The 19132-nt window shown below is 34.9% G+C and overlaps 5 protein-coding genes across 10 annotated transcripts in view; 1 reads left to right on the forward strand and 4 right to left on the reverse strand.

Annotated features, from left to right (window-relative positions):
- Positions 1-2615, reverse strand: part of LOC112905567 (protein ovarian tumor locus-like) — a 6367-nt gene extending 3752 nt beyond the window's left edge. The window contains exons 1-8 of the mRNA XM_025978210.1: positions 2396-2615; positions 1976-2138; positions 1726-1913; positions 1517-1671; positions 1113-1460; positions 512-930; positions 227-446; positions 16-165 (exon numbers count right to left, since the gene is read on the reverse strand). Coding sequence (XP_025833995.1) covers positions 16-165; positions 227-446; positions 512-930; positions 1113-1460; positions 1517-1671; positions 1726-1913; positions 1976-2104 — 1609 coding nt within the window. The 5' untranslated portion in view covers positions 2105-2138; positions 2396-2615. The remainder of the gene's footprint in view (positions 1-15; positions 166-226; positions 447-511; positions 931-1112; positions 1461-1516; positions 1672-1725; positions 1914-1975; positions 2139-2395) is intronic.
- LOC108738541 (thymosin beta) overlaps positions 1-17891 on the reverse strand; it is a 26257-nt gene extending 8366 nt beyond the window's left edge. The window contains exons 1-7 of one of the 6 annotated variants that reach the window (XM_018472002.2): positions 17602-17889; positions 11942-12086; positions 11500-11613; positions 4132-4245; positions 3607-3720; positions 3319-3432; positions 2737-3154 (exon numbers count right to left, since the gene is read on the reverse strand). In XM_018472002.2, the coding sequence (XP_018327504.1) occupies positions 3015-3154; positions 3319-3432; positions 3607-3720; positions 4132-4245; positions 11500-11613; positions 11942-12086 (741 nt within the window). In that variant the 5' untranslated portion in view covers positions 17602-17889 and the 3' untranslated portion in view covers positions 2737-3014. Of the gene's footprint in view, positions 1-2736; positions 3155-3318; positions 3433-3606; positions 3721-4131; positions 4246-11499; positions 11614-11941; positions 12087-17601 lie in introns of those variants that run through there. The other 5 variants (XM_018472004.2, XM_018472003.2, XM_018472005.2 and 2 more) reach the window with 5 other exon arrangements.
- LOC108738543 (adenylate kinase) lies at positions 5210-6571 on the reverse strand. The gene is made up of 3 exons (XM_018472006.2): positions 6466-6571; positions 5926-6394; positions 5210-5807 (listed from the first exon to the last, which is right to left on the reverse strand). The coding sequence occupies exons 2-3, from the start codon at positions 6371-6373 to the stop codon at positions 5533-5535; spliced, it is 723 nt and encodes a 240-aa protein (XP_018327508.1). The 5' UTR covers positions 6374-6394; positions 6466-6571; the 3' UTR covers positions 5210-5532.
- Positions 6753-8858, forward strand: LOC108738518 (T-complex protein 1 subunit theta). Its single transcript, XM_018471976.2, has 4 exons — positions 6753-6882; positions 6981-7901; positions 7978-8412; positions 8471-8858. Exons 1-4 carry the CDS (start codon positions 6823-6825, stop codon positions 8684-8686), a joined length of 1632 nt encoding a protein of 543 aa, XP_018327478.2. The 5' UTR covers positions 6753-6822; the 3' UTR covers positions 8687-8858.
- LOC108738540 overlaps positions 9426-19132 on the reverse strand; it is a 14731-nt gene continuing 5024 nt past the window's right edge. The window contains exon 6 of the mRNA XM_018472001.2: positions 9426-10936. Coding sequence (XP_018327503.1) covers positions 10094-10936 — 843 coding nt within the window. The 3' untranslated portion in view covers positions 9426-10093. The remainder of the gene's footprint in view (positions 10937-19132) is intronic.

Here is a 19132-nt window from a genome sequence, read left to right on the forward strand (position 1 = left end):
TAAATATGAACATACAGGAGGAGTAGCTGTCTGGTATTGTTTGCACCTCTTCGGGATTCTCGCAGGGAATGTAATTGATGTCGGAGGGCATCACTTCCGGAGTCGGCCAAGGGCTGTAGCTCTCCACCGGGTAATTGTAATAATACTGGATGTTCTGGGGAGGTTCTGAAAGAAACGTACAACGCATTAGTTACACGACGGTACGATTTTTCTTCGATTTTATTACCTGGATACGTGAAAACGGGAACGACAGGTTTATAACTGTAAGGATGGGGACTTTGGGGATTGTTGGGTGACTGCGGCCACATGGTAGGATCGGAGGCGTAAGCGATGGGCCCCCATTCGTTCATCCATTGCACTTCAGGTTCCTGTTGCACCGGCGTATGTTCCATTTGACTAGGAGGACTAGCGTCGACAACGAGAGTTTCTTTCTCGTCTTTCATTTGCTAGAAAAAAAGAAAAAGAAACAATTCACAAGCACGTAAAGAATACTTAGGAAGGGTGTTCATACCAAAGGACACCCTTCGTAAGCGCTCACATTGACTTCTCCGACGTTTTCGGACGTGTTACTGACGGCTACGCCCGACTGCGTGCTGCTCTCGCTCAAAGACTTGTTGCGTTTCTTTTCCTTGCGCTTTTTCGCGTTCCTGTACTCCTTGCTGGGCAACTGCAAGGGGGTAGGGTACGTGATGAGATTTCTCGAGAAACGATAGGGCAAAGGCCACGGTTTCGCGTCGTCTTCTGCCCTCAAATCTGTGTATAAAACCGTACGAAATTCGGCCAAGCTCGTCACGTATACCACGCATTTGTCTTCGTTTTTTATGTGCTCCTGGATGTAGCACGACAAGTCCTGGCCGTTCAGACGAAGTATGCAACGAGTCCCTAGTATCAACTTGTTATCTCCATTGTACCATTCGCCTAAACGTAACTCTGCACAAAATAATACAAGTTGTTTTAACAATCCAAACAAAACAATATCGTATTTTGTTTTAACTTTGTTTCTACAACAACGATTATAAAAAAAAAACAATAACCTTTATTCATTCGTTTCAATTGTCTTAAACAAATGATTAATTGTTTAAGTGTTTTATTTTTATGAGAAACAAACGCACCTCTACGCACTTCGATCCACGTATCGTATTCTATGTTTCTGTAAATAGTGGGATCCAATGCCTTTGCCACTTTGAATGGGAATGGGGCCAAGAGCAGGTCTAATGGGCCCCTGCCACCCTTCTCCTCGTCATTTTCATCGATATCACGATCTCTTTTAAGTTCATTCGGTCCCTCATTGTCCGAATGGCACCTGCCTTGTAATTTGGTCTGTTTGCCATCTTCACTTGAATATTCTGAGTTGTTTAACGCAAGTGCAAATGCGTTTTTATCGTAAAGCATCGAATTGACTATGGCAGAAACGTTTTCGATTTTGAATACGTTCTCGTACAAAATACTGTATACTATAGCTGTAAAAGTAATTTTTTTTTATTACAAAGATATGCCATGAGTATCGAGTACGTACACTGACAGAAACCAGCTGTCATAATGTATTCTCTCTTATAGACAACGTCGTAATGGTCTTCGTTAGTTTTACAAAGCAACAACGTCCCTGAATATCTATTGTTAGTAACGTCCTGAACTCTCAAACGTATACCATCAAAGACTAGCACTTCACGTCTAAAATAATGCAAAATGAAACGACTGTTAAACGTAAATTGTGTATTTGCATACTTGTAAAGCTTGCTAATAATTTGGATCTCAATGTTATCACAAACAACCATGTGTATCTTGAGTTTTTGGAGGTGGTCGTACCATTCCATTTCATTCTTAACTAAGTCAGCAAATTTGTCGAAATTGTCTTTGGCATATTCTATACACTCTTTCCGTATTCTTTCGTGATACATTTGCGAGAAATACAACTGAAATTAATTGTGTTGTTATCAGAGGTGTACCGGATAAATGTTAATGGGTGTATTTTTACTTGTTCAGACACTGCTCGAAATAAGCATGTTTCATCATAAGCTATGTTTTTTCTATAGTAGCCTAAAGTATCGAGCCAATTATCCACAGCGCCTGGATTTTTCCCTTTCTTTCCAAATTTAAAGGACATCTTTTTGGTACGGTTCAGGTAATCGAAACAGGGGCTGAAAAGTTTGTTGAAATGACCATATTACCATTTAATGTTTCAGCAAGACAAGTTTAATAGATAAACAAACGAATTACTATCTTTAGCGTTTGTTTCTTTAATCAAATGACAAATAAATGTTAACTTGCTTCATTTTTCATACAGAGTTTGCAAAGTTACAGGTACCTTAGAGATTAAACAAATGAAATAAACAATAACTACAGTTGAAGTACCACTTATTAAATAACAAAAGAAAGTAAAAGACGATTTTCTTACCTTTCTATTTACATTTAAATCAAAACGCACGTGGATCTTAACATAACGTTTGAAAAGTTTTTTTTATTCGTGTGTTGATGTTTGAGCATGCGTTGTTTATTTCGGACGTTCTCAAACAGTGGTTCTATGATCAGCGGTCCTCATTTCTCATTTACTTTTATTTGAACGAGCCATTATTTTTTTTACAATCCAATTATAATTTTTATTATCAACTTATGAAAAATTTTACGTGTAGCAGCAAAATTATTCAAGTTTAATGTACTTACTGTCGTTTTCGTGTTTAAATATGAACATACAGGACGATCTTAACAAATTAACAAGTAATAATGAAACAAAATTTAATTATTTATATCTTTTTACTGAAAAGCACCATAGTTATGCAACTTAAGATATTACACAATGATTTGCATTCACTATACATAAAATAAGTACAAATAACGCGTGAGCATACCTTTGCAGTATTTGTAGTTCTTATAATAAATGCAGATAAAAAATAAATTCATATAAATCGCGCGTTGCTTGCTTTTTTGTAAACTTTTATAAATACATTTATCAAAATTCGTATAAAAGTATCAAATTAATAATACAAGTAGGATGATAGTGGCGGTCGGTCGCCATTTTATGCGCTCTTTTCCTTGTCAATTGTTTCCTTCGTGGGTAACGAGTTCTTTTCTAAAGTTTCGGCGTGTTTTAACTTAGTGGAGTCGAAATTTTCAATTCCAGAGAGCAATTGTTTTTGGCCTTTTTCCAGTTGAATAACTGAAAGTTAGAAACAGTTGATATCAAGAAACAAATTGTTTCTTTTTTTTTATGATAGAATACGTTAAGTTAGACGTGTACTTCTTCAAGCAATGGCAAAGGCAAAAAAAGTGCATTTCTACATGCGAATAAGTAACAAACTATATGCAAATGCAACACTTTACCTTCTGAACCTGGAAGCACGACTTTTTCGGTTGTAGTCGTGTGTTTCATGGTAGTTTTATCAAAATGTTCAACTCCATCTAGCAACCTTTGATGAGTCTTTTCTTGCTGCACAACTAATTGAAAACAACACATTAAACAAGCGATGACAACAGTTTGTTTGACCATAATGAGAACAAATGAATTGGTATTATATCACTTTCAAAAGTTTTAATTTCAACTATTATAACACGTACTATATTTTTAAGGAGAAATTAGGGACCTGGGTGACCAAACAAACCGTTACCTACCTTCTGAATTTGGAAGGACAATTTTTTCGGTGGTTGTGGCGTGTCTCATTGACGATTTGTCGAAATGTTCAACTCCGGTTATTAAATTCTGATGATTTTTTTCCTGTTGGACGGCTACAGTGTAAAAAAACATGCATTTAAAGCGAGGCCAGAATCAGTGCCATTTATAAAATAAATGACTGACAGTTTTATTAAGCACAATTGTTACTAATTTGGCCAATAAAGTTTCGTCCAAATGGGGAATCTCGTCATTATCTAATTTTAGAACTTGAATTGCGACGATTGCAGAAACAATCGTTTCATAACTTTTTCTACATTCAGTTTAATACAATAAAAGATGACAAATAAGTGCAAACATAAGTGTATAATATTTCTTGAGGGCTTAAGCAGCCTAAGCTTAATAAAAACCATGCACGGTGCGACATTAAAGACAAACGCACACGTATCTACACAAACATTTAAAGCAGAGATGCATTTGTTTATTTTTTGCATTCACGAAAACAAAAGAAGTTTCTTTCGACTTACCTTCTTTATCAGGCAATGGATTTTTCTCCTGGGTTTCCGTGTGTTTCAATTTGTTATGATCGAATTTTTCGATGCCCGCAATAAGGGCCTTTTCTTTCTTTTCAGCGGCCACATCTGCAAACAACCACTGAATTAATTACCGAAATTAATTAATGTATAACTCTAGCAAAAAAGGCGAAACTAGTAAATTAATGTAAAGCTAGAACACTGTTTTAACACTGGGCACGAGTCGAAAAGCAGTCAGGACGATTATGGCGGTTGACCGCCATTTCGTGCGCTCTTTGTTTGTCTGCTATTTCTTTTCGCTGTATTCTAGAAGCGAAATATAACGGTTTCGAACAAAAGAACAATTCGGAGACATATAGGATCCAATTTAAACTGTATAATGACTCAGAAGTTTGGAATTTATCTAATGGTCAACAACCAAGTGCTTCTTGACAAAAGTTTATGAGTCACTTGAAACAAAATGAACGGATAAATGATGGTGTGCTCTTTTTTTTGTGGAAATCTTAAATGAATAGGTAATAATAATTCAGCAAAGTTCAACAAAACACAATCGTTGAACAAAATACCTACTCGTCTGGCTTAAAAAAACAGGGGAACGTCGGTTAAATTTGAACTTCAGTTTTTTTATGTTGATTAAAAAGTCTGCGACGACAATTGATTACCTACCTGTAAAACAAGTACCTACATTCTAATTTGTATGCTAACTGCTTTTCTATTTTTATTATGAAGACAGTTGGCGAGCGGTGTTCATTACTTTACAAACCAAACAAGTTTAATATTAAAGCAAATATCAAATATCGTTAGTGAAATTCAGATTATTGGACGCAATAAAAAAACAAAGGAAATTCGATCGGCACCAATTTCTTTTGCCAATTCAAATTTTTACGAGGTAGAATTTTGCATAAAAGTACAATAATATTGTTCTGAGCAATTTTAGAAAATTAGTTTTAAAAATATTCAGGAAAACATTTTTGGAAGGCGAGCAATTTATTTTTAACANTTCAAAAAAAAAACAGGATAGCTATAAGTTTTTTGTTTATTTTCCAACATTGCCCCCATTTGTTACTATTTCTTTTTTTTTCTTACACCTAAAACATTAAAATTCAATATTTGATATTTACACTATTTCATGACTGTACAGTTACTATTTCTTACTTTTTCTACAAGTGTAAATTATTTTTTTTGTTTTGGAATGACTTAAAAATTAACAAATTACTTGTGCATTTACTTTTAAACGTTATTTGTGCGTGAATAATGTAGTGTTTTGCTTCTGGAAACTTTTGACAAAGTAAAACCGCTAAAGTTTGCATAGTTGTAATGTGGAATTGGAAAAATTGGCCGTTTTGCCTTCTGTAAACGTCTCTAAAAATATATTATTTGAGGAAACTGGTTTTGTTACAATGCCATTCTTTTTTTTTGCGCCTCTAAAAAAATTTTGTCGATATTACGAAAGACATCGCTGCTAGCCTTTGCAGCATCAACAAGGTGATGGACGCCGCGCGTTTGATAATAACTAACAAGGGGTTTTGTCTGCTCATGATATGCTCTCAACCGTTTCTTTAATGCTTCAATGTTGTCATCTGACCTACGTATTAGGGGTTCCCCTGTTATGTCATCCTTCATCTGCTTTTTGGGAGGATGAAATTCCTCGTGATAAGACCGACCACTTCCTACACATTAAGAGCTCTTAGGGTTTCTAATAGCTACTTGTTTAGTAAAAAATATATCTCATTACATTATTTACTTATATACTGAGATAGCTTTTAATTAACAAAATGAAAAAAATACCTGGATGAATCAGTCTGCCTGTTATACGTCGTACTAGTAAGTTATCGTCGATTCCAAACTCAATAACAGCATCCAAACTTGTTTTCCTCTTATCCAAGAGCTGATCCAACTTTTCTGCTTGCTTTATTGTCCGAGGAAAACCATCAAGTAAAAAGCCATTTCTACACTCAGGTTTGTCCAAGTTAGTATCAATTAAGTCCACCACAAGGTCGTCACTGACCAGTTTGCCATCATCCATGACTTTCTTAATATCAGCCCCCAATTTTGAACCAGAGGCAACCTCATTTCTCAGCATGTCCCCAGTCGCTAAATGGCAAATGCAATACTTCTGGGTGATGAGGGGAGCTTGAGTCCCTTTTCCAGAACCAGGAGGACCCAAAAGGACGGCATTTATACCCCGAGGCTCAATTGAGGGGGACTCTCTAGGTATAGGAACTGCAGCTGGCATTCTCAACAGATTTTTACTATTCTAATAAGAATAAAGGAAACACAAACGATTAGAAGAATTCGAATGATTATAAAAGAAGTTTCTTTGATTACCTAACAAATTTTTCAACCTATAACCCCTGAACCAACTCACTTTTTTATCACACAAAGGTACAAGCACAAATGCACCTGATAAGTGGAACTGTCTAAATAAACAACTATTATAAAAAATAGCAGGAAAGATGCAATTACTGTTATTATTTTGTAAATTGATGTTAATAAATGCCCTATTAACGTTTTAAATGTGAGGATGGTAGTTCTTATTTCATGATTAATAAAAAATATTAAATTTCACGTGCCCCCTTCCTTTTGACGTTTGAGGTTAAGTTTGTCAATATCAAGCAAGTTTGACGAGTGCTCGGTCATTTTTTAACAAAAACAATAAAAGTCCTGAATATTTAATTTAAAAAAATGGCTCTTCACGTTCCTAAAGCGCCGGGCTTTGCCTCAATGTTAAAGGAAGGAGCTAGGGTATGTATTACTGTTTATATTATTGTTTTATGAAGCATGTGGCTTTAAAGAAAGATGTTAGTTGTGGGCGTTATTTTGATGTACATGCATTATTTTAGTACTTTTCTGGATTAGAAGAAGCTGTTTATCGAAATATCAATGCCTGTAAGGAATTTGCACAGTCTGTGAGGACAGCCTATGGCCCCAATGGCATGAATAAGATGGTTATCAATCACATTGAGAAGCAGTTTGTTACCAGTGATGCTGCCACTATTATAAGAGAGCTGGATATTGAACATCCTGCAGCTAAACTGATGATTTTAGCCAGTGAAATGCAAGATTCAGAGGTAGGGGACGGTACAAACTTTGTAATTATACTTGCTGGAGCCCTGTTGGAAAGTGCTGAAGAGCTTCTCAGATTGGGAATAACTCCTACTGAAGTTGCAGAAGGATATGAAAAGGCCCTGGACAAATGTCTTGAGATCCTACCCAAACTTGTATGTTACGAAATTAAAGATTATCGTAATGTTGAAGAGGTAAAGAAAGGCATTTTAACAGCAATTCAGTCAAAGCAATATGGAAATGAACAGATCCTTGCTGATTTGGTAACCAAAGCATGTGTTTCAATCCTACCAGAACAGACCACCTTCAATGTTGACAATGTCAGGGTTTGTAAAATATTAGGATCAACTCTAAGGAATTCAGAAGTCGTTCAAGGAATGGTTTTCAAGCGTCAGGTTGAGGGCGACGTCACCCAAGTAAAAGATGCCAAAGTGGCAATCTACAGCTGCCCAGTTGACGTCATGCAAACTGAGACAAAGGGTACAGTTCTTATTAAAACAGCAGCTGAACTGGTCAACTTCAGTCGTGGGGAAGAAAATCTGCTTGAGAAGCAAATCAAAGACATTGCCGACACTGGGGCAAAAGTTATTGTGTCTGGAGGCAAGTTTGGAGACATGGCCCTTCATTATGTCAACAAGTATGGAATGATGGCTGTTCGATTGAACTCTAAATTCGATTTGAGAAGATTAAGCAAAGCCGTAAGTGCTCAAGAGCCTTTCACGCCACACTTTTATACTGTGTATTAAATAATTAATTGGATTATGTCCTGTTTAGGTAAATGGTACCGTTCTGCCGAAGTTGTCACCCCCAACTGCGGAAGAGCTCGGTTTTTGCGACGTCGTAGCCGTAGAAGAGATGGGAGACACACCCCTGGTCGTATTTAAATTGGAACATAAGGACTCTCGCATCTCCACTGTAGTCATACGAGGGGCCACAGACAACTACATGGACGATATCGAAAGGGCCGTAGACGATGGCGTCAACACTTTCAAAGGCATCGCAAGAGACGGACGTTTCGTACCAGGTGCAGGGGCTACAGAAATGGAACTTGCAGTTCAGCTCGCCAAATACGCCGACACATTCTCAGGTTTGGAGCAGTACGCTGTCAGGAAGTTTGCCCACGCGCTGGAGAGCTTCTCGAAGATCCTTGCCGACAATAGCGGACTGCATTCGTCAGTTGTCGCTGACAAACTCCTGGAGGCTCACAGGGTAAGTTTTTGCTTCAATTACGTTAGGTGTTCGGTTGTACGTTTTGATTTTTCTAAAGGAGGGAAAGAAGAATTATGGGGTCGATATAGAGTCTCAATCTTCAGTTTGTGATGCACTAGAAAGGGGTATTCTAGATCTTTACGTGGGCAAGATGTGGGGCTTGAAATATGCCGCGGGAGCAGCTGCCACAATCTTGAGAGTCGACCAAATAATTATGGCCAAGAGGGCCGGAGGACCTAAAGCGAGACAAGGGCCCCAAGACGAAGACGATTAGAAAGTTATTATTTGTAGCTTGTTTTCCACTTTTGCATTTTTTCGTAATATTCTTACCAACATTATTATTATAATTATTAATTCGCCATTAATTACTTAATGATTTTTTTTTATGTAGAACCAATGATGAAAACAAAATAAACCAGATTTGCAAAAATAACGTTTATCAACTTATAAAAAAGGAACACAATTTTTACATTAGTTATTATTATTAACTAAAGCAGTCTTTACGTTATAAAGGAACTTTTTTTGTTAGTCTTAAAATCGACGTCAAGGCACAGAGACCACAATATCTAAATACATTATTTCATTCTTTTTTAAAGTAATATCACGATTTGTACATACATTGACTTAAAGCAACATACGATACAATTATATTTAACACATTAATAAACTATAATGAGATCCTTTGGATTTTAAACACTTAACGGATACGTGTGGGGGGATGTACCACGACTAAAAAGGTCGTCGAGGGACACCCCTTTGTAACTAATATTCAACTGCCTTTAATAATAACGTTAGACTCATTGCACGAACAGTTTTGTACAGTAAAACTGAAAAAACGAACAGTAATTGATATGAGATCAAAAAAGTGAGATCGAAAAACGAAAACATAACCTCAAACCCTCTAAATAACGAAAAATAAACTGAATTCTTTGTTTCTTGGTAAAATAATAAAATTTTACGTCAGCGTTTATTTGGCGACCGCTNTTCTTCATAAAATTAAATAATACAAAAAATTGCCAAATGAAGAGAATACTATTTATTAACAACAGTAGAGAAAAGTAATTACAAAAGGAAAATTTTGTACCAATTTTAAGGAAATTTGGCTTCAGCACAACAACACACTCGTCCTTTCGCGCCCCCCTCAAACAAAACAATTGTAAAACCGAAAAATTTAAATCGCTCTAAAAATAAAAATATCATTTCTGAATTATTTCAATCTACGCATAGTATACATTTAATAAAAAGTACTCGAAAAACGATTGCACAACAACTGAACGTCACATAAAGGAAATTTTAACTCGGAGTTAATTAAACTTGCATCTTTGTTTCTTTTTATTACTAAGCAATAAAAATATGCAAATTCCCGTGCACTCTCCTTGCAATCACTTACAATTTTCTGCATAATTAAATGTAGAAAACGAAGTTCCCAAACCCAAGCATGATTAACCGTAAAATAAAGAAAACTAAAGCCCCCCCTCCCCTACGGTCCCTTAAATTCCGCTGCCTTTCATTCTACTATTACATGACAAACTGAAACTCAAACAAAAAATAAATAAATGCTGTAGTAGTTCAGTTCTAGATAGACACTAACATCTACGTATGTATGTACAAGACTTGAATATATTAATCTTCTCTGTACTTCTTCCTATTTTATTACATATTCACTAAAAGATAACGAAACCTAACTGCAAACGAACACCTTCACAACATTCTGCACCTTCATTTTGCAAATGGGGCAGCTTTTACACGCGTGCCACGTCCTTACTGCGCATCTATAGCAACAACACATGTGACCCGTTTTACCGTGCAAGAAAATACTATTTTTCGGCTGTGAGTTACACACAATGCACAATTCTCTAGGTTCCGAAAGGACAGCAGGCTTTTCGCCCCTTATCGGTACCGTCCCGTTAAATTGCCCCCCCTTCTCCACGCTAACACAGCTACTATTATCTTTAACCCCAACCATGGGTTCTTCCCTCCCATTATGGACCTGTTCGACACGTGCGCTATGCACCACAGTTGTAGTGCCCTTTTCGACCCTTTCCATGGTCCCCAAGCCACTACACGAAGGGACACACTCGTTATTGACCACAAAAACGGATGGGACGTTTCGTTTGTCGTTTTTGACGTCTTCTGGGTTGTTGGTATCGACTTTAGCTTTCTTATTGGGTTCCATGAGAGTATCGTCGTTTAAGCTTCTTTTGTTGGCCCGCTTCCGGCAGTTGATTTCCTGGTCGGTGTCAGAAAACAAGCTATCGGATCCATCACTCACGGTCCTTTTTCGATCGTTGGTGGTAGCTAATCGATTGCTTAGGTGTTTTGGGACCACGATCTCCTCCAGATTGAGTTTCGGCAGCTCTTGGCTCGATCCCACTCCGGAGTCCTGGGACAGGCCGCTCAAACAGGAACGCAGGTTTGCCACAGCGATGGGCGGCTTTCCTTTCACACTTTTATCGACGGCGGCGGCTTTCTTATTACGGGGACGGACACGGCGGGGCCTCGGCGGAAATAACGTCTTCCTGGCCTATTAATTAAAGCATAGAACAGAATAAACTTGCGAGCAAGTGTAAAAATTGGACGACTCACTGAAAACGATTTATTTTTATTTGAATTTTCTTCAAAACACCAACCCCCAACTACCTGTTCTAGTTTGAATTCATCTTTTATAGAAAATTGAAGATTTGAAAGCTTTTTCTTTGTTAATTTTTAATTTTGATGTATTCATTGATGGTGCGGTAATATTTTAACTAACCTTTAGTATATTTAATTAGGGCTCCTTTATGGAATGACATTTGATTGAACCCAGGAATTACCAATAGCACCCACTTTTATNACTGTAATTGTTTAGTATAAAAAACTAAAGAATTAAACTTTTGTTTTACTTAAAAAAAAGAGTAAAAGCTGTTATTAATTTAGCTTCGTAAGGCATTAGCAAACCAACTTTAGTAGTATTTACACTAATTTTATTAGTTGTTATAAATAGTTAAGAAGCTAGACAAATGTTTGGAGTAGCGCACTTTATTTATTTATCGTTTTTTTTTTTTGTTAAAGTGTTATCTGTCACCCTTCCTGATACTATTTTTTTACCTTGGGCATTTGGTAACACTATTTTCTCTTTGGTATCGGTACGTTTGAGTACGGAGAAGTTGAAATTTTCCACCCCCGCTATAAGGGCATTATGGGTGCGTTCTTGGGCTAAATCTACAGATTATACAATAGTATGCACCAAAGTAAGACAATATTACGAAAATAAAAATAGGCGAGATATAATTTATAAGCAATCGTTAAACCAATATTTCGTACAAGACAAGAAAAGAGAACATACAATATTTTGTTTTCAAAAGAAAACAAAACACAAAAGCTTTCAGTTGTTCTAGTCGTTATTTTGTTTTCAAAAGAAAACAAAAAAGTTCTTCAATTGTTTTTGTCATTACTTTGTTTCCAAACGAAAACAAGAATAAGCCATCATGTTTTAAATTATTTTTAAATTCGTGATTAGTTTGGTTTTTTCTTTAAATGAAAAACTCACCCTCTGCAGATGGAAGGATTATTTTCTCCTGTGTTGGAGCATTTTTTAAGCTATCAGTCTTGAATCCCTCCAATTCGCTCTTAAGGTCACCTGCGACTTTTGGAAGGTCCTTAAGAGCGGGAGGTGGAGCTGGACAGGAAGACATCTGAAGCAAAAACAAATGATTAGTTATTAGGTACAAAACCTTTCGATATTGAAAGAATTTGGAGTTTATTCGAATCCGATGGGAATCACTTCTCAAATAAATTTTTGACAACGGTGTGGGCTGCCTTGTTGGGTGGATATTATTCAATGTACCATCGTGTAGGTGACCTCTTGAATTTGAACCGGTTTATGGAATTTTATCTCTGTTTCTTTTGGCCCGTTCAATGGTTGCTGTTAGGAAGTTACATACATTGATATGCTATTGACTTAAGGTACCTACATTTGGTACCTACCCAACAATTTAAGCATCACCGGATTTTAATAAGAAAAATGTCAACCTCTTTAATCCTTAAAACCAAAAACAAGTTATTTCCACTAAAAATTTGAAGTATTTTGTTTTAATATCTAAAGAATTTTGTAGGAATATCTTTTAAGAGAAACGCTCAGTAAGAATTTGTCTGAAAACTCGTTTGTTAAAGATACACTTTCTCGATATGCAGCTTTTATAGGCCAAGGGTTCCAAGTCGTATTTTTTTTAATTGTCACTTTCTTGTTCTTCTTTTATTGCGATTCTTTTTTGTTATGCGTTCAAGCATGTTTCAAAACAAGAGCGTGTGAATCTATTTGTTGTCTGTTTTTCGTGTTAAAACAAAACAACACTGCTTCAAAATAAAGCGTGCACTTTTTACTCATAAAACAGCGAAATTAGTACAGAAATAGCTGAAAATACACTCCAAAAAAAATGCTAATGTAGGACCTAAAAATACCATCCCTTTATTTTTGCAATTTGTAGACCGAAGACTGATATGAGATATTGACCCTAGTTGTTAGTAGGACTGGGTTTCCCAGCCAGTTTCTAAACCATCTCGTGCATTTTAATGAAGAATGAGTCATGTTTGAGCGCCATTTCGAACTTAAGTTTTCAAATTGTCCATTATATCAGACGTAGACGTACATTGTGTTACCCATTGGGTGTACTTATATGTATACATATATAAATCAGTATTTACTTGTTTATCTTCTTCCATATAAGGTGTAACCAGGCTAACATACTTCAGTGTAATTCTAACATGGCCTGAATACTGTCTTGGTGCTTGGGGCCAACATACAAACGTTACGGGGACGCCATATGTTTTTTCTGAACAACATATGGCCCCAGATCGTGAGGTTTTCGAGGTCGAAATTAATCAAAATTCGGAACAAATGACGAACAATCGAAATTTTGCAATTCAAAATTAAATAACGTAATATTATAACAATAAATGGTAATATTAGAACTCAACATTTACTTCAGTTATTGTCCCCAGTTAGCCATCACCTAGTTTTAATTTGTAATCGTAAAAATTGACGCATTTGAGAATCAAAGACTTTCTGACTAATATAAATACAAACACATAATCGTAAATAGACACAAATGTGATAAATGTAGAAGAAATGAACAAATATTTCTTTTGGATAATTTAATCTAGACTACAACTTCCGTTATTTGTGGGACAAGAAAAACATTCTACTTTGATAAAGATGTATTTGGGTGATACATGATAAATTCCAAATAAGTGCTGTAAGCGTTATTTTTATTCATCCGAGCCCATTTTATCTGTTTTACATAACGATTTATTTGTTTAACAACAAGAAATAACATTCGAAAGAAGAAAAAAGAAAAGAATAGCGAAAACATTTGAATATTTACAAAACAACGCAGTAGTTACACTTTGTCTTTGGTTTTCATAACAGCGTCGTTTGTTTTTTAAATTAAAAAGTTGTACAACTACGAGGAATTGCAACAAACGCGTCGATATGCCATCAACAAAAATCATTTTAATTTATCGCTAGGTGGAAAAAAGGAGAAATTTTTTGAAAAACCATAAATAATTATACAATGCCAAGGCTGTTTTCTTTCCTGACCACTGCATTTCACTTTATGACGAGAAAGTACGAAGTGAAATATTCAAGTTTTTTATGGCCAATAGGTACGAGCTTAATCTCATAATTTTTGGGAAATAAAAAACAAAAGTCTTAATAACTTTAGTTTCTAATTTATAAAACCCCTAAGGAATAAAAAAAGCTTTTTTGGTACCACAAGTGCATTTTATATTAATTTTTTTAATGGTTATCAACTGGTTAATTACAAGTAATTACTCGAGTCTAATTCGACTTGAATAAATGCCATACGGTTGTATTACAAGTAGATTAATTAAACATGTGAAGATGGCTTTTTAAAATTCGAAACACGCGAATAAAAGAAACAATGGCCGCGCTTCTGCCTTTTCAATTCAATATCGGCTGTTTTATTATTGTCAAGTGTTCACGTAGCCGAAAATTCTTGCATAAAATAAACGCATCGACAAAAGACAAGTTTTCTTATATTTTTTTTCGTACTCATTTGTAGAAGCAGTGAACTTGCAATGGCCACATGTACCTATTCTTTATGTACTCAAACTTGGGTATATAATTAGCACATGCGACAACAAATTCTTGGACACGCTAATTGAATTTTCTGCATTGTTTGCACGCTGTCTTGTACCCATTACAAAAAAAAAACAGTCGAGTACGAGAAAGAACGAATAAAAGAAAATTGAAACAAATGGAACAATATCAAACAACTATTGAAACAAATGGGGCAAACGGAATAAAAACAAACGAAAAGAGAAATGTGTCTATTGTTTTGCAGTAAATATTGACAATTTTTCTTTGTTTTTTCGATTTTCTCTTGTCTATATTACGCAGTCGTTGCATCAAATGAGTTTTGTGTTCCCTGTTTTTCCCCTATGATTAAGCTATTGATTCGGGCTACATGATCCGAGTAGGTACTTAGGTACCTACGTTCGAAAAGTCAACGAGAAAAGTTTAAAAGGGGAAGCTAATACAAAAGACCTGGTTGTAGCTAAAGGATTTAATTACTTGGCTTTTTGTGACCGGTTTCACATTCCATTCTAGGGGATTTTTAATGACTTCTAGGCGGAAGTAACCTGTTCATTCTCTATTTTATTCGTAATATGAGAAACCATACGAACAAATACAAAGTACATACGTATATAACATATTATATTTTGTGTGTGTGCACGAGATAAGATTACCTCCAAAAGACGACCCATTTTAACAACATTAACAATTTACTTAGAACAATGCGTTACCATTATAGTTCCTACGAACAAAAATTCCCTTTTTGAATGAATTTTTTTTTAAGAATTAAGAAAAGGATTTTAAGTACCTATTAATATAATAATTAATGGCTACTGAAGTCAATTAAGTTTATTTTAACAACATTAATCGTAAGACGATAAGAACAATAAATAATGAAAATATAGCCATTAAAAACTTTAAACGAATAACATCTAATTAACAATTGTGGACGTAAAAATTTATCTTTTGGCAGAAAAACAGTGAAATAAATGTACATATAAACAGTTCGCGATAGTTGAATTTTGCTGAAAATAAAAATGCAATTATGTATCTGTTACGTTACGTAAGCAAATTAATAATTTATTAGTGTATAACAGATAAAATTTGTCGATTTTGATCGTGTTATCTACATGCAGGTGAATCATTAAAAAAAATATCGAGTTAAATAGAAATGCATTTCTAAATAACAACAGAATAACGCGAAATAAATAACAAAAGAATAAAGAGAAATAAATAGCAAAAGAATAACGCAAAATAAATAACAAAAGAAAAATGCGAAATAAATAGCAAAAGAATAACGCAAAATAAATAACAAAAGGAAAATGCGAAATAAATAAAAGAATAATGCGAAATACAAATTTACGAACTGCAATATTAGTCACCCTTTAAATTACTATTATTAGAGGTGTATACTTCATCAGTTTGTGTAAAATGTGGATAGAATTGAATTGGGGTGAAGTTTCTTGTATTCTGCGAACTCCAGCCGACTGGCAATTGTAACAAGGGTTGCAATGGTCACCCTTATTATTCTCGAATTCGTTCGATTTTATTTATTCGTTTGCACAAAGAAGAGAAAGCTTTTGACAAGTATGCAGCAAAGTTTTCCCCCATCCCTTACGGGTCTCTTTGTAATTACTATTGGCAAAAAATCGATCTTTTTCGTTAAGTTGGATTGAATCATTGAATAGGTAACAAACGGAAATTTAATCGATTGAATAAAAATCCGTCAATTATTAGCTCACACCTGTGACTAATTTTCTTGATAAGGAAATTAATTCTCAAACAAATGACATCAAAAGAAAAGTTGCAATGTAAATATAAGGTGCAAACCGAGTAAAGTGCACAGATCAAATAGGTATATGGTAATTCAGTTTAGTATGGAATAATGAAAATCCTACGATAAATTGCGAAGGTCCACCTACAATAAACAGTACAAAAAACCACTGTTCTATAGGCAGTACAATAAGCAATGAAATTTTATCTAGTGTTTTTAATACTAGAAATAAAAAGCGAAAATCACTCCAAAATAATGATTTTTTTGACGGACATTTTAAAAACGTAGTAAACAAAATGAAAATCGTTTAAAAAAATGAGTGGCAAGTTTTTAATCAACTTTTAAAAAAATGCAACGCGGTCGATTAAAACAAAAAATTAAAATTGCTGAAATAAATGAAGATGCTAGCAATTAGTAGTAAAACAATATTCCAAGTTCATTGGTATAATTTCAAGTCGTTGTCCTCTATAATCATCAAAATTTTTAAGTACAGAATATTTTATCGAAAACAAACAATAACTGCAATTATCGGAAAATTAGACAAGTACCTATGTAGTTAATCTAGAAAAACTTATTTTCTGAAAATTGTTTTTTTAAGTAAAAAATGATTCAAACAAAAAACAAATGCATATTTGTTTTTTAATATTGATTAGGGTTTGGGACACGTACGAATGAATTTAAATAAACAAAAAACAAATAAATAAAAGAAAGTCACGACTGTCTTTTGTATTTGGACGTAGAATAATTGTTGCTATGAAAATCACGATTTCTTGAAAACTTCATACCTAGACAATAGTACGTGTAAAACTTCCTCTACACCGGTCAACAAACTTAATATCCGTTTAAATAAATGAATCTTATGCATAAAAAATAATGATAATGCAAGAACTCCAATTAGTTGTAGTACTTATATCATCAGCATTAATTAATTAATTACACCTGCTGCGCATAATACCTTGATTATCCACCGGTTCAAACTGTATAATTTATAAAAAATACAATGAAAATTCTTAATTACAATTTACGAAAAAGTAAAAAAAATAGTTGAAAATAATATACTTAATCTTGACTGTTTAATAATTAGTAAAATTAATGATAATTATTGATAATTTTTTTAAACTTTGACCGCTTACAATCCTTTATTAATTTTTCTGCCTCAATCCTGCAGTAATTTTTAAAAAATTGGGCGTGTAGCGTCCAATAGCTTTAAAAAAAAATTAAATCCAAACCGCACCCTTTACAATAGTCTATCAATTATCTAGACATCATCACCCCTTGTTAAATTCGTTTTTTTTTTAGCGATTGTATCGATTCGGCTCTAAATAAAAAAATAACTCACCTCGATATGGTGTTCTGTAGACGTTGGGGTGTTATAAAAAGATAAGGGAGGAATGTAATTGACGTGCAAAAATTACAGCTGCCGACCAAGCTAACGCCTTAACAACTCTCAGCTTCTGCCTCCTTCGAACTGTTAGTTTTGAGGCCTCTACCGGCTTGCGTTAACTGAAACGTTTTGTTCTTTTCGATCGGAAGGATTACGAAGAGAAGCGAAGCCAGTTTGTGCGCCGGTGCCCCAAGTGGTGACGACTGATGGGTGTTGGTCGGTCGGGGTCGGAGTCTTCGTCTCCGCCGTCCCCGTCGAAAACTTGCCAACGACGCCGCCGGACAGTGGGAACGTAACAAGGCGTCAGCATACCGAACTCATTAAGTCATGAATCATCGTCGTTAGTACGCTTGTTATCAAATTATTGCAGTATACATTCGAAAAGTAGGTATTAAGTAGTAGATTACAGAAGTTGTGAGGCCACACAACCCCCCGGGTTGGCGAAGGAGGGCTTGGATTCGATTGGAAGTCACTTCTTCAATGATAAGCAAATAGTCGACGGTAATGAAGACGTCAAAGACCCGAGACGCGACTTATATGCGTCCAAATGCAATGTAAATAATAATTATCATAAGGGGATGGTATTGATATGATAGGGAGGGTTCCAGAAAAATGCGAGCTTTTGCACGTGTTGGGCAACACATTTAACACCACAATGAAACTATTCACGTCTATTTCCGATTAAAATGAACTTTATTTGATCATTTAGGTAATGATAAGCAAACAGGGGGTTTTAATAAAGATGGGGATGCTATATAATGTGCAGTTGATCCTAAAAGAATGCGATTTTTTGTGCGTCTCACTTTTTTTGTTAGTCTGACAATGAAAACAAGCATGCCAGTTCATGAAAGAATTAAGGAACATAAAATGTAATACAATAAAAGCGTTTATTTGTGTTTTTTAATTAAATTGAAGTTAATTTTATTAGTCTGGTAATGAAAAGCAAATAGGGATTTTTAATGAAGATGGAAAGGGGGTGAGGGGTGAGCTATATGAATCTTATCTAATCTAATCCAATTTTTGTTAATCAGGCAATGATAAGCAAGTCACTTTTTTGTAGGAATTAGGGAACATAATGTCTAATACAATAAAATTATTTATTTGTATTTCTAATTAAATGGAAGTTAATTTCATTAGTGTAGTAATGATAATTAAATATGGGGTTTTAATGAAGACTGGAAAGGGATGTGGGGTGGGCTATATGCATCTAATTATGCTAGAAATGTGGTTTTCTAAAAGGGTTTACATTAATTAATATTACACTATTTATTCAACAATAAGTATTTAATAGAGGAATACATCGCTTCTCGGACTAATTAGACAAGAGTTATTAAGGGAGGCCTAGGATTGAACTAGAGATTACTTTTTGTTAGTCCGGCAATAATAAGCAGCCCAGTTATTGCAGGAATTAGGGAACATAACGTGTAATACAATAAAACCATTTATTTGTTTTTTAATTAAATTTAAGTCAATTTTACTCTAGTCT

The sequence above is a fragment of the Agrilus planipennis genome, unplaced genomic scaffold (assembly GCF_000699045.2).
Source record: "Agrilus planipennis isolate EAB-ADULT unplaced genomic scaffold, Apla_2.0 scaffold154, whole genome shotgun sequence".
NCBI classification, from domain to species: Eukaryota; Metazoa; Arthropoda; class Insecta; order Coleoptera; family Buprestidae; genus Agrilus; species Agrilus planipennis.

Bases quoted from the DNA above. Each gene is read 5' to 3' on its own strand.
- LOC108738543 (XM_018472006.2), bottom strand. From the start codon at position 6,373: ATGCCAGCTGCAGTTCCTATACCTAGAGAGTCCCCCTCAATTGAGCCT. The intron at 5,808-5,925 runs GTATTTTTTTCA...CTTAATGTGTAG, and splicing joins AGGCAGACTGATTCATCCAG to GAAGTGGTCGGTCTTATCAC.
- LOC108738518 (XM_018471976.2), top strand. From the start codon at position 6,823: ATGGCTCTTCACGTTCCTAAAGCGCCGGGCTTTGCCTCAATGTTAAAG. The intron at 6,883-6,980 runs GTATGTATTACT...GCATTATTTTAG, and splicing joins TGTTAAAGGAAGGAGCTAGG to TACTTTTCTGGATTAGAAGA. The intron at 8,413-8,470 runs GTAAGTTTTTGC...ATTTTTCTAAAG, and splicing joins AACTCCTGGAGGCTCACAGG to GAGGGAAAGAAGAATTATGG.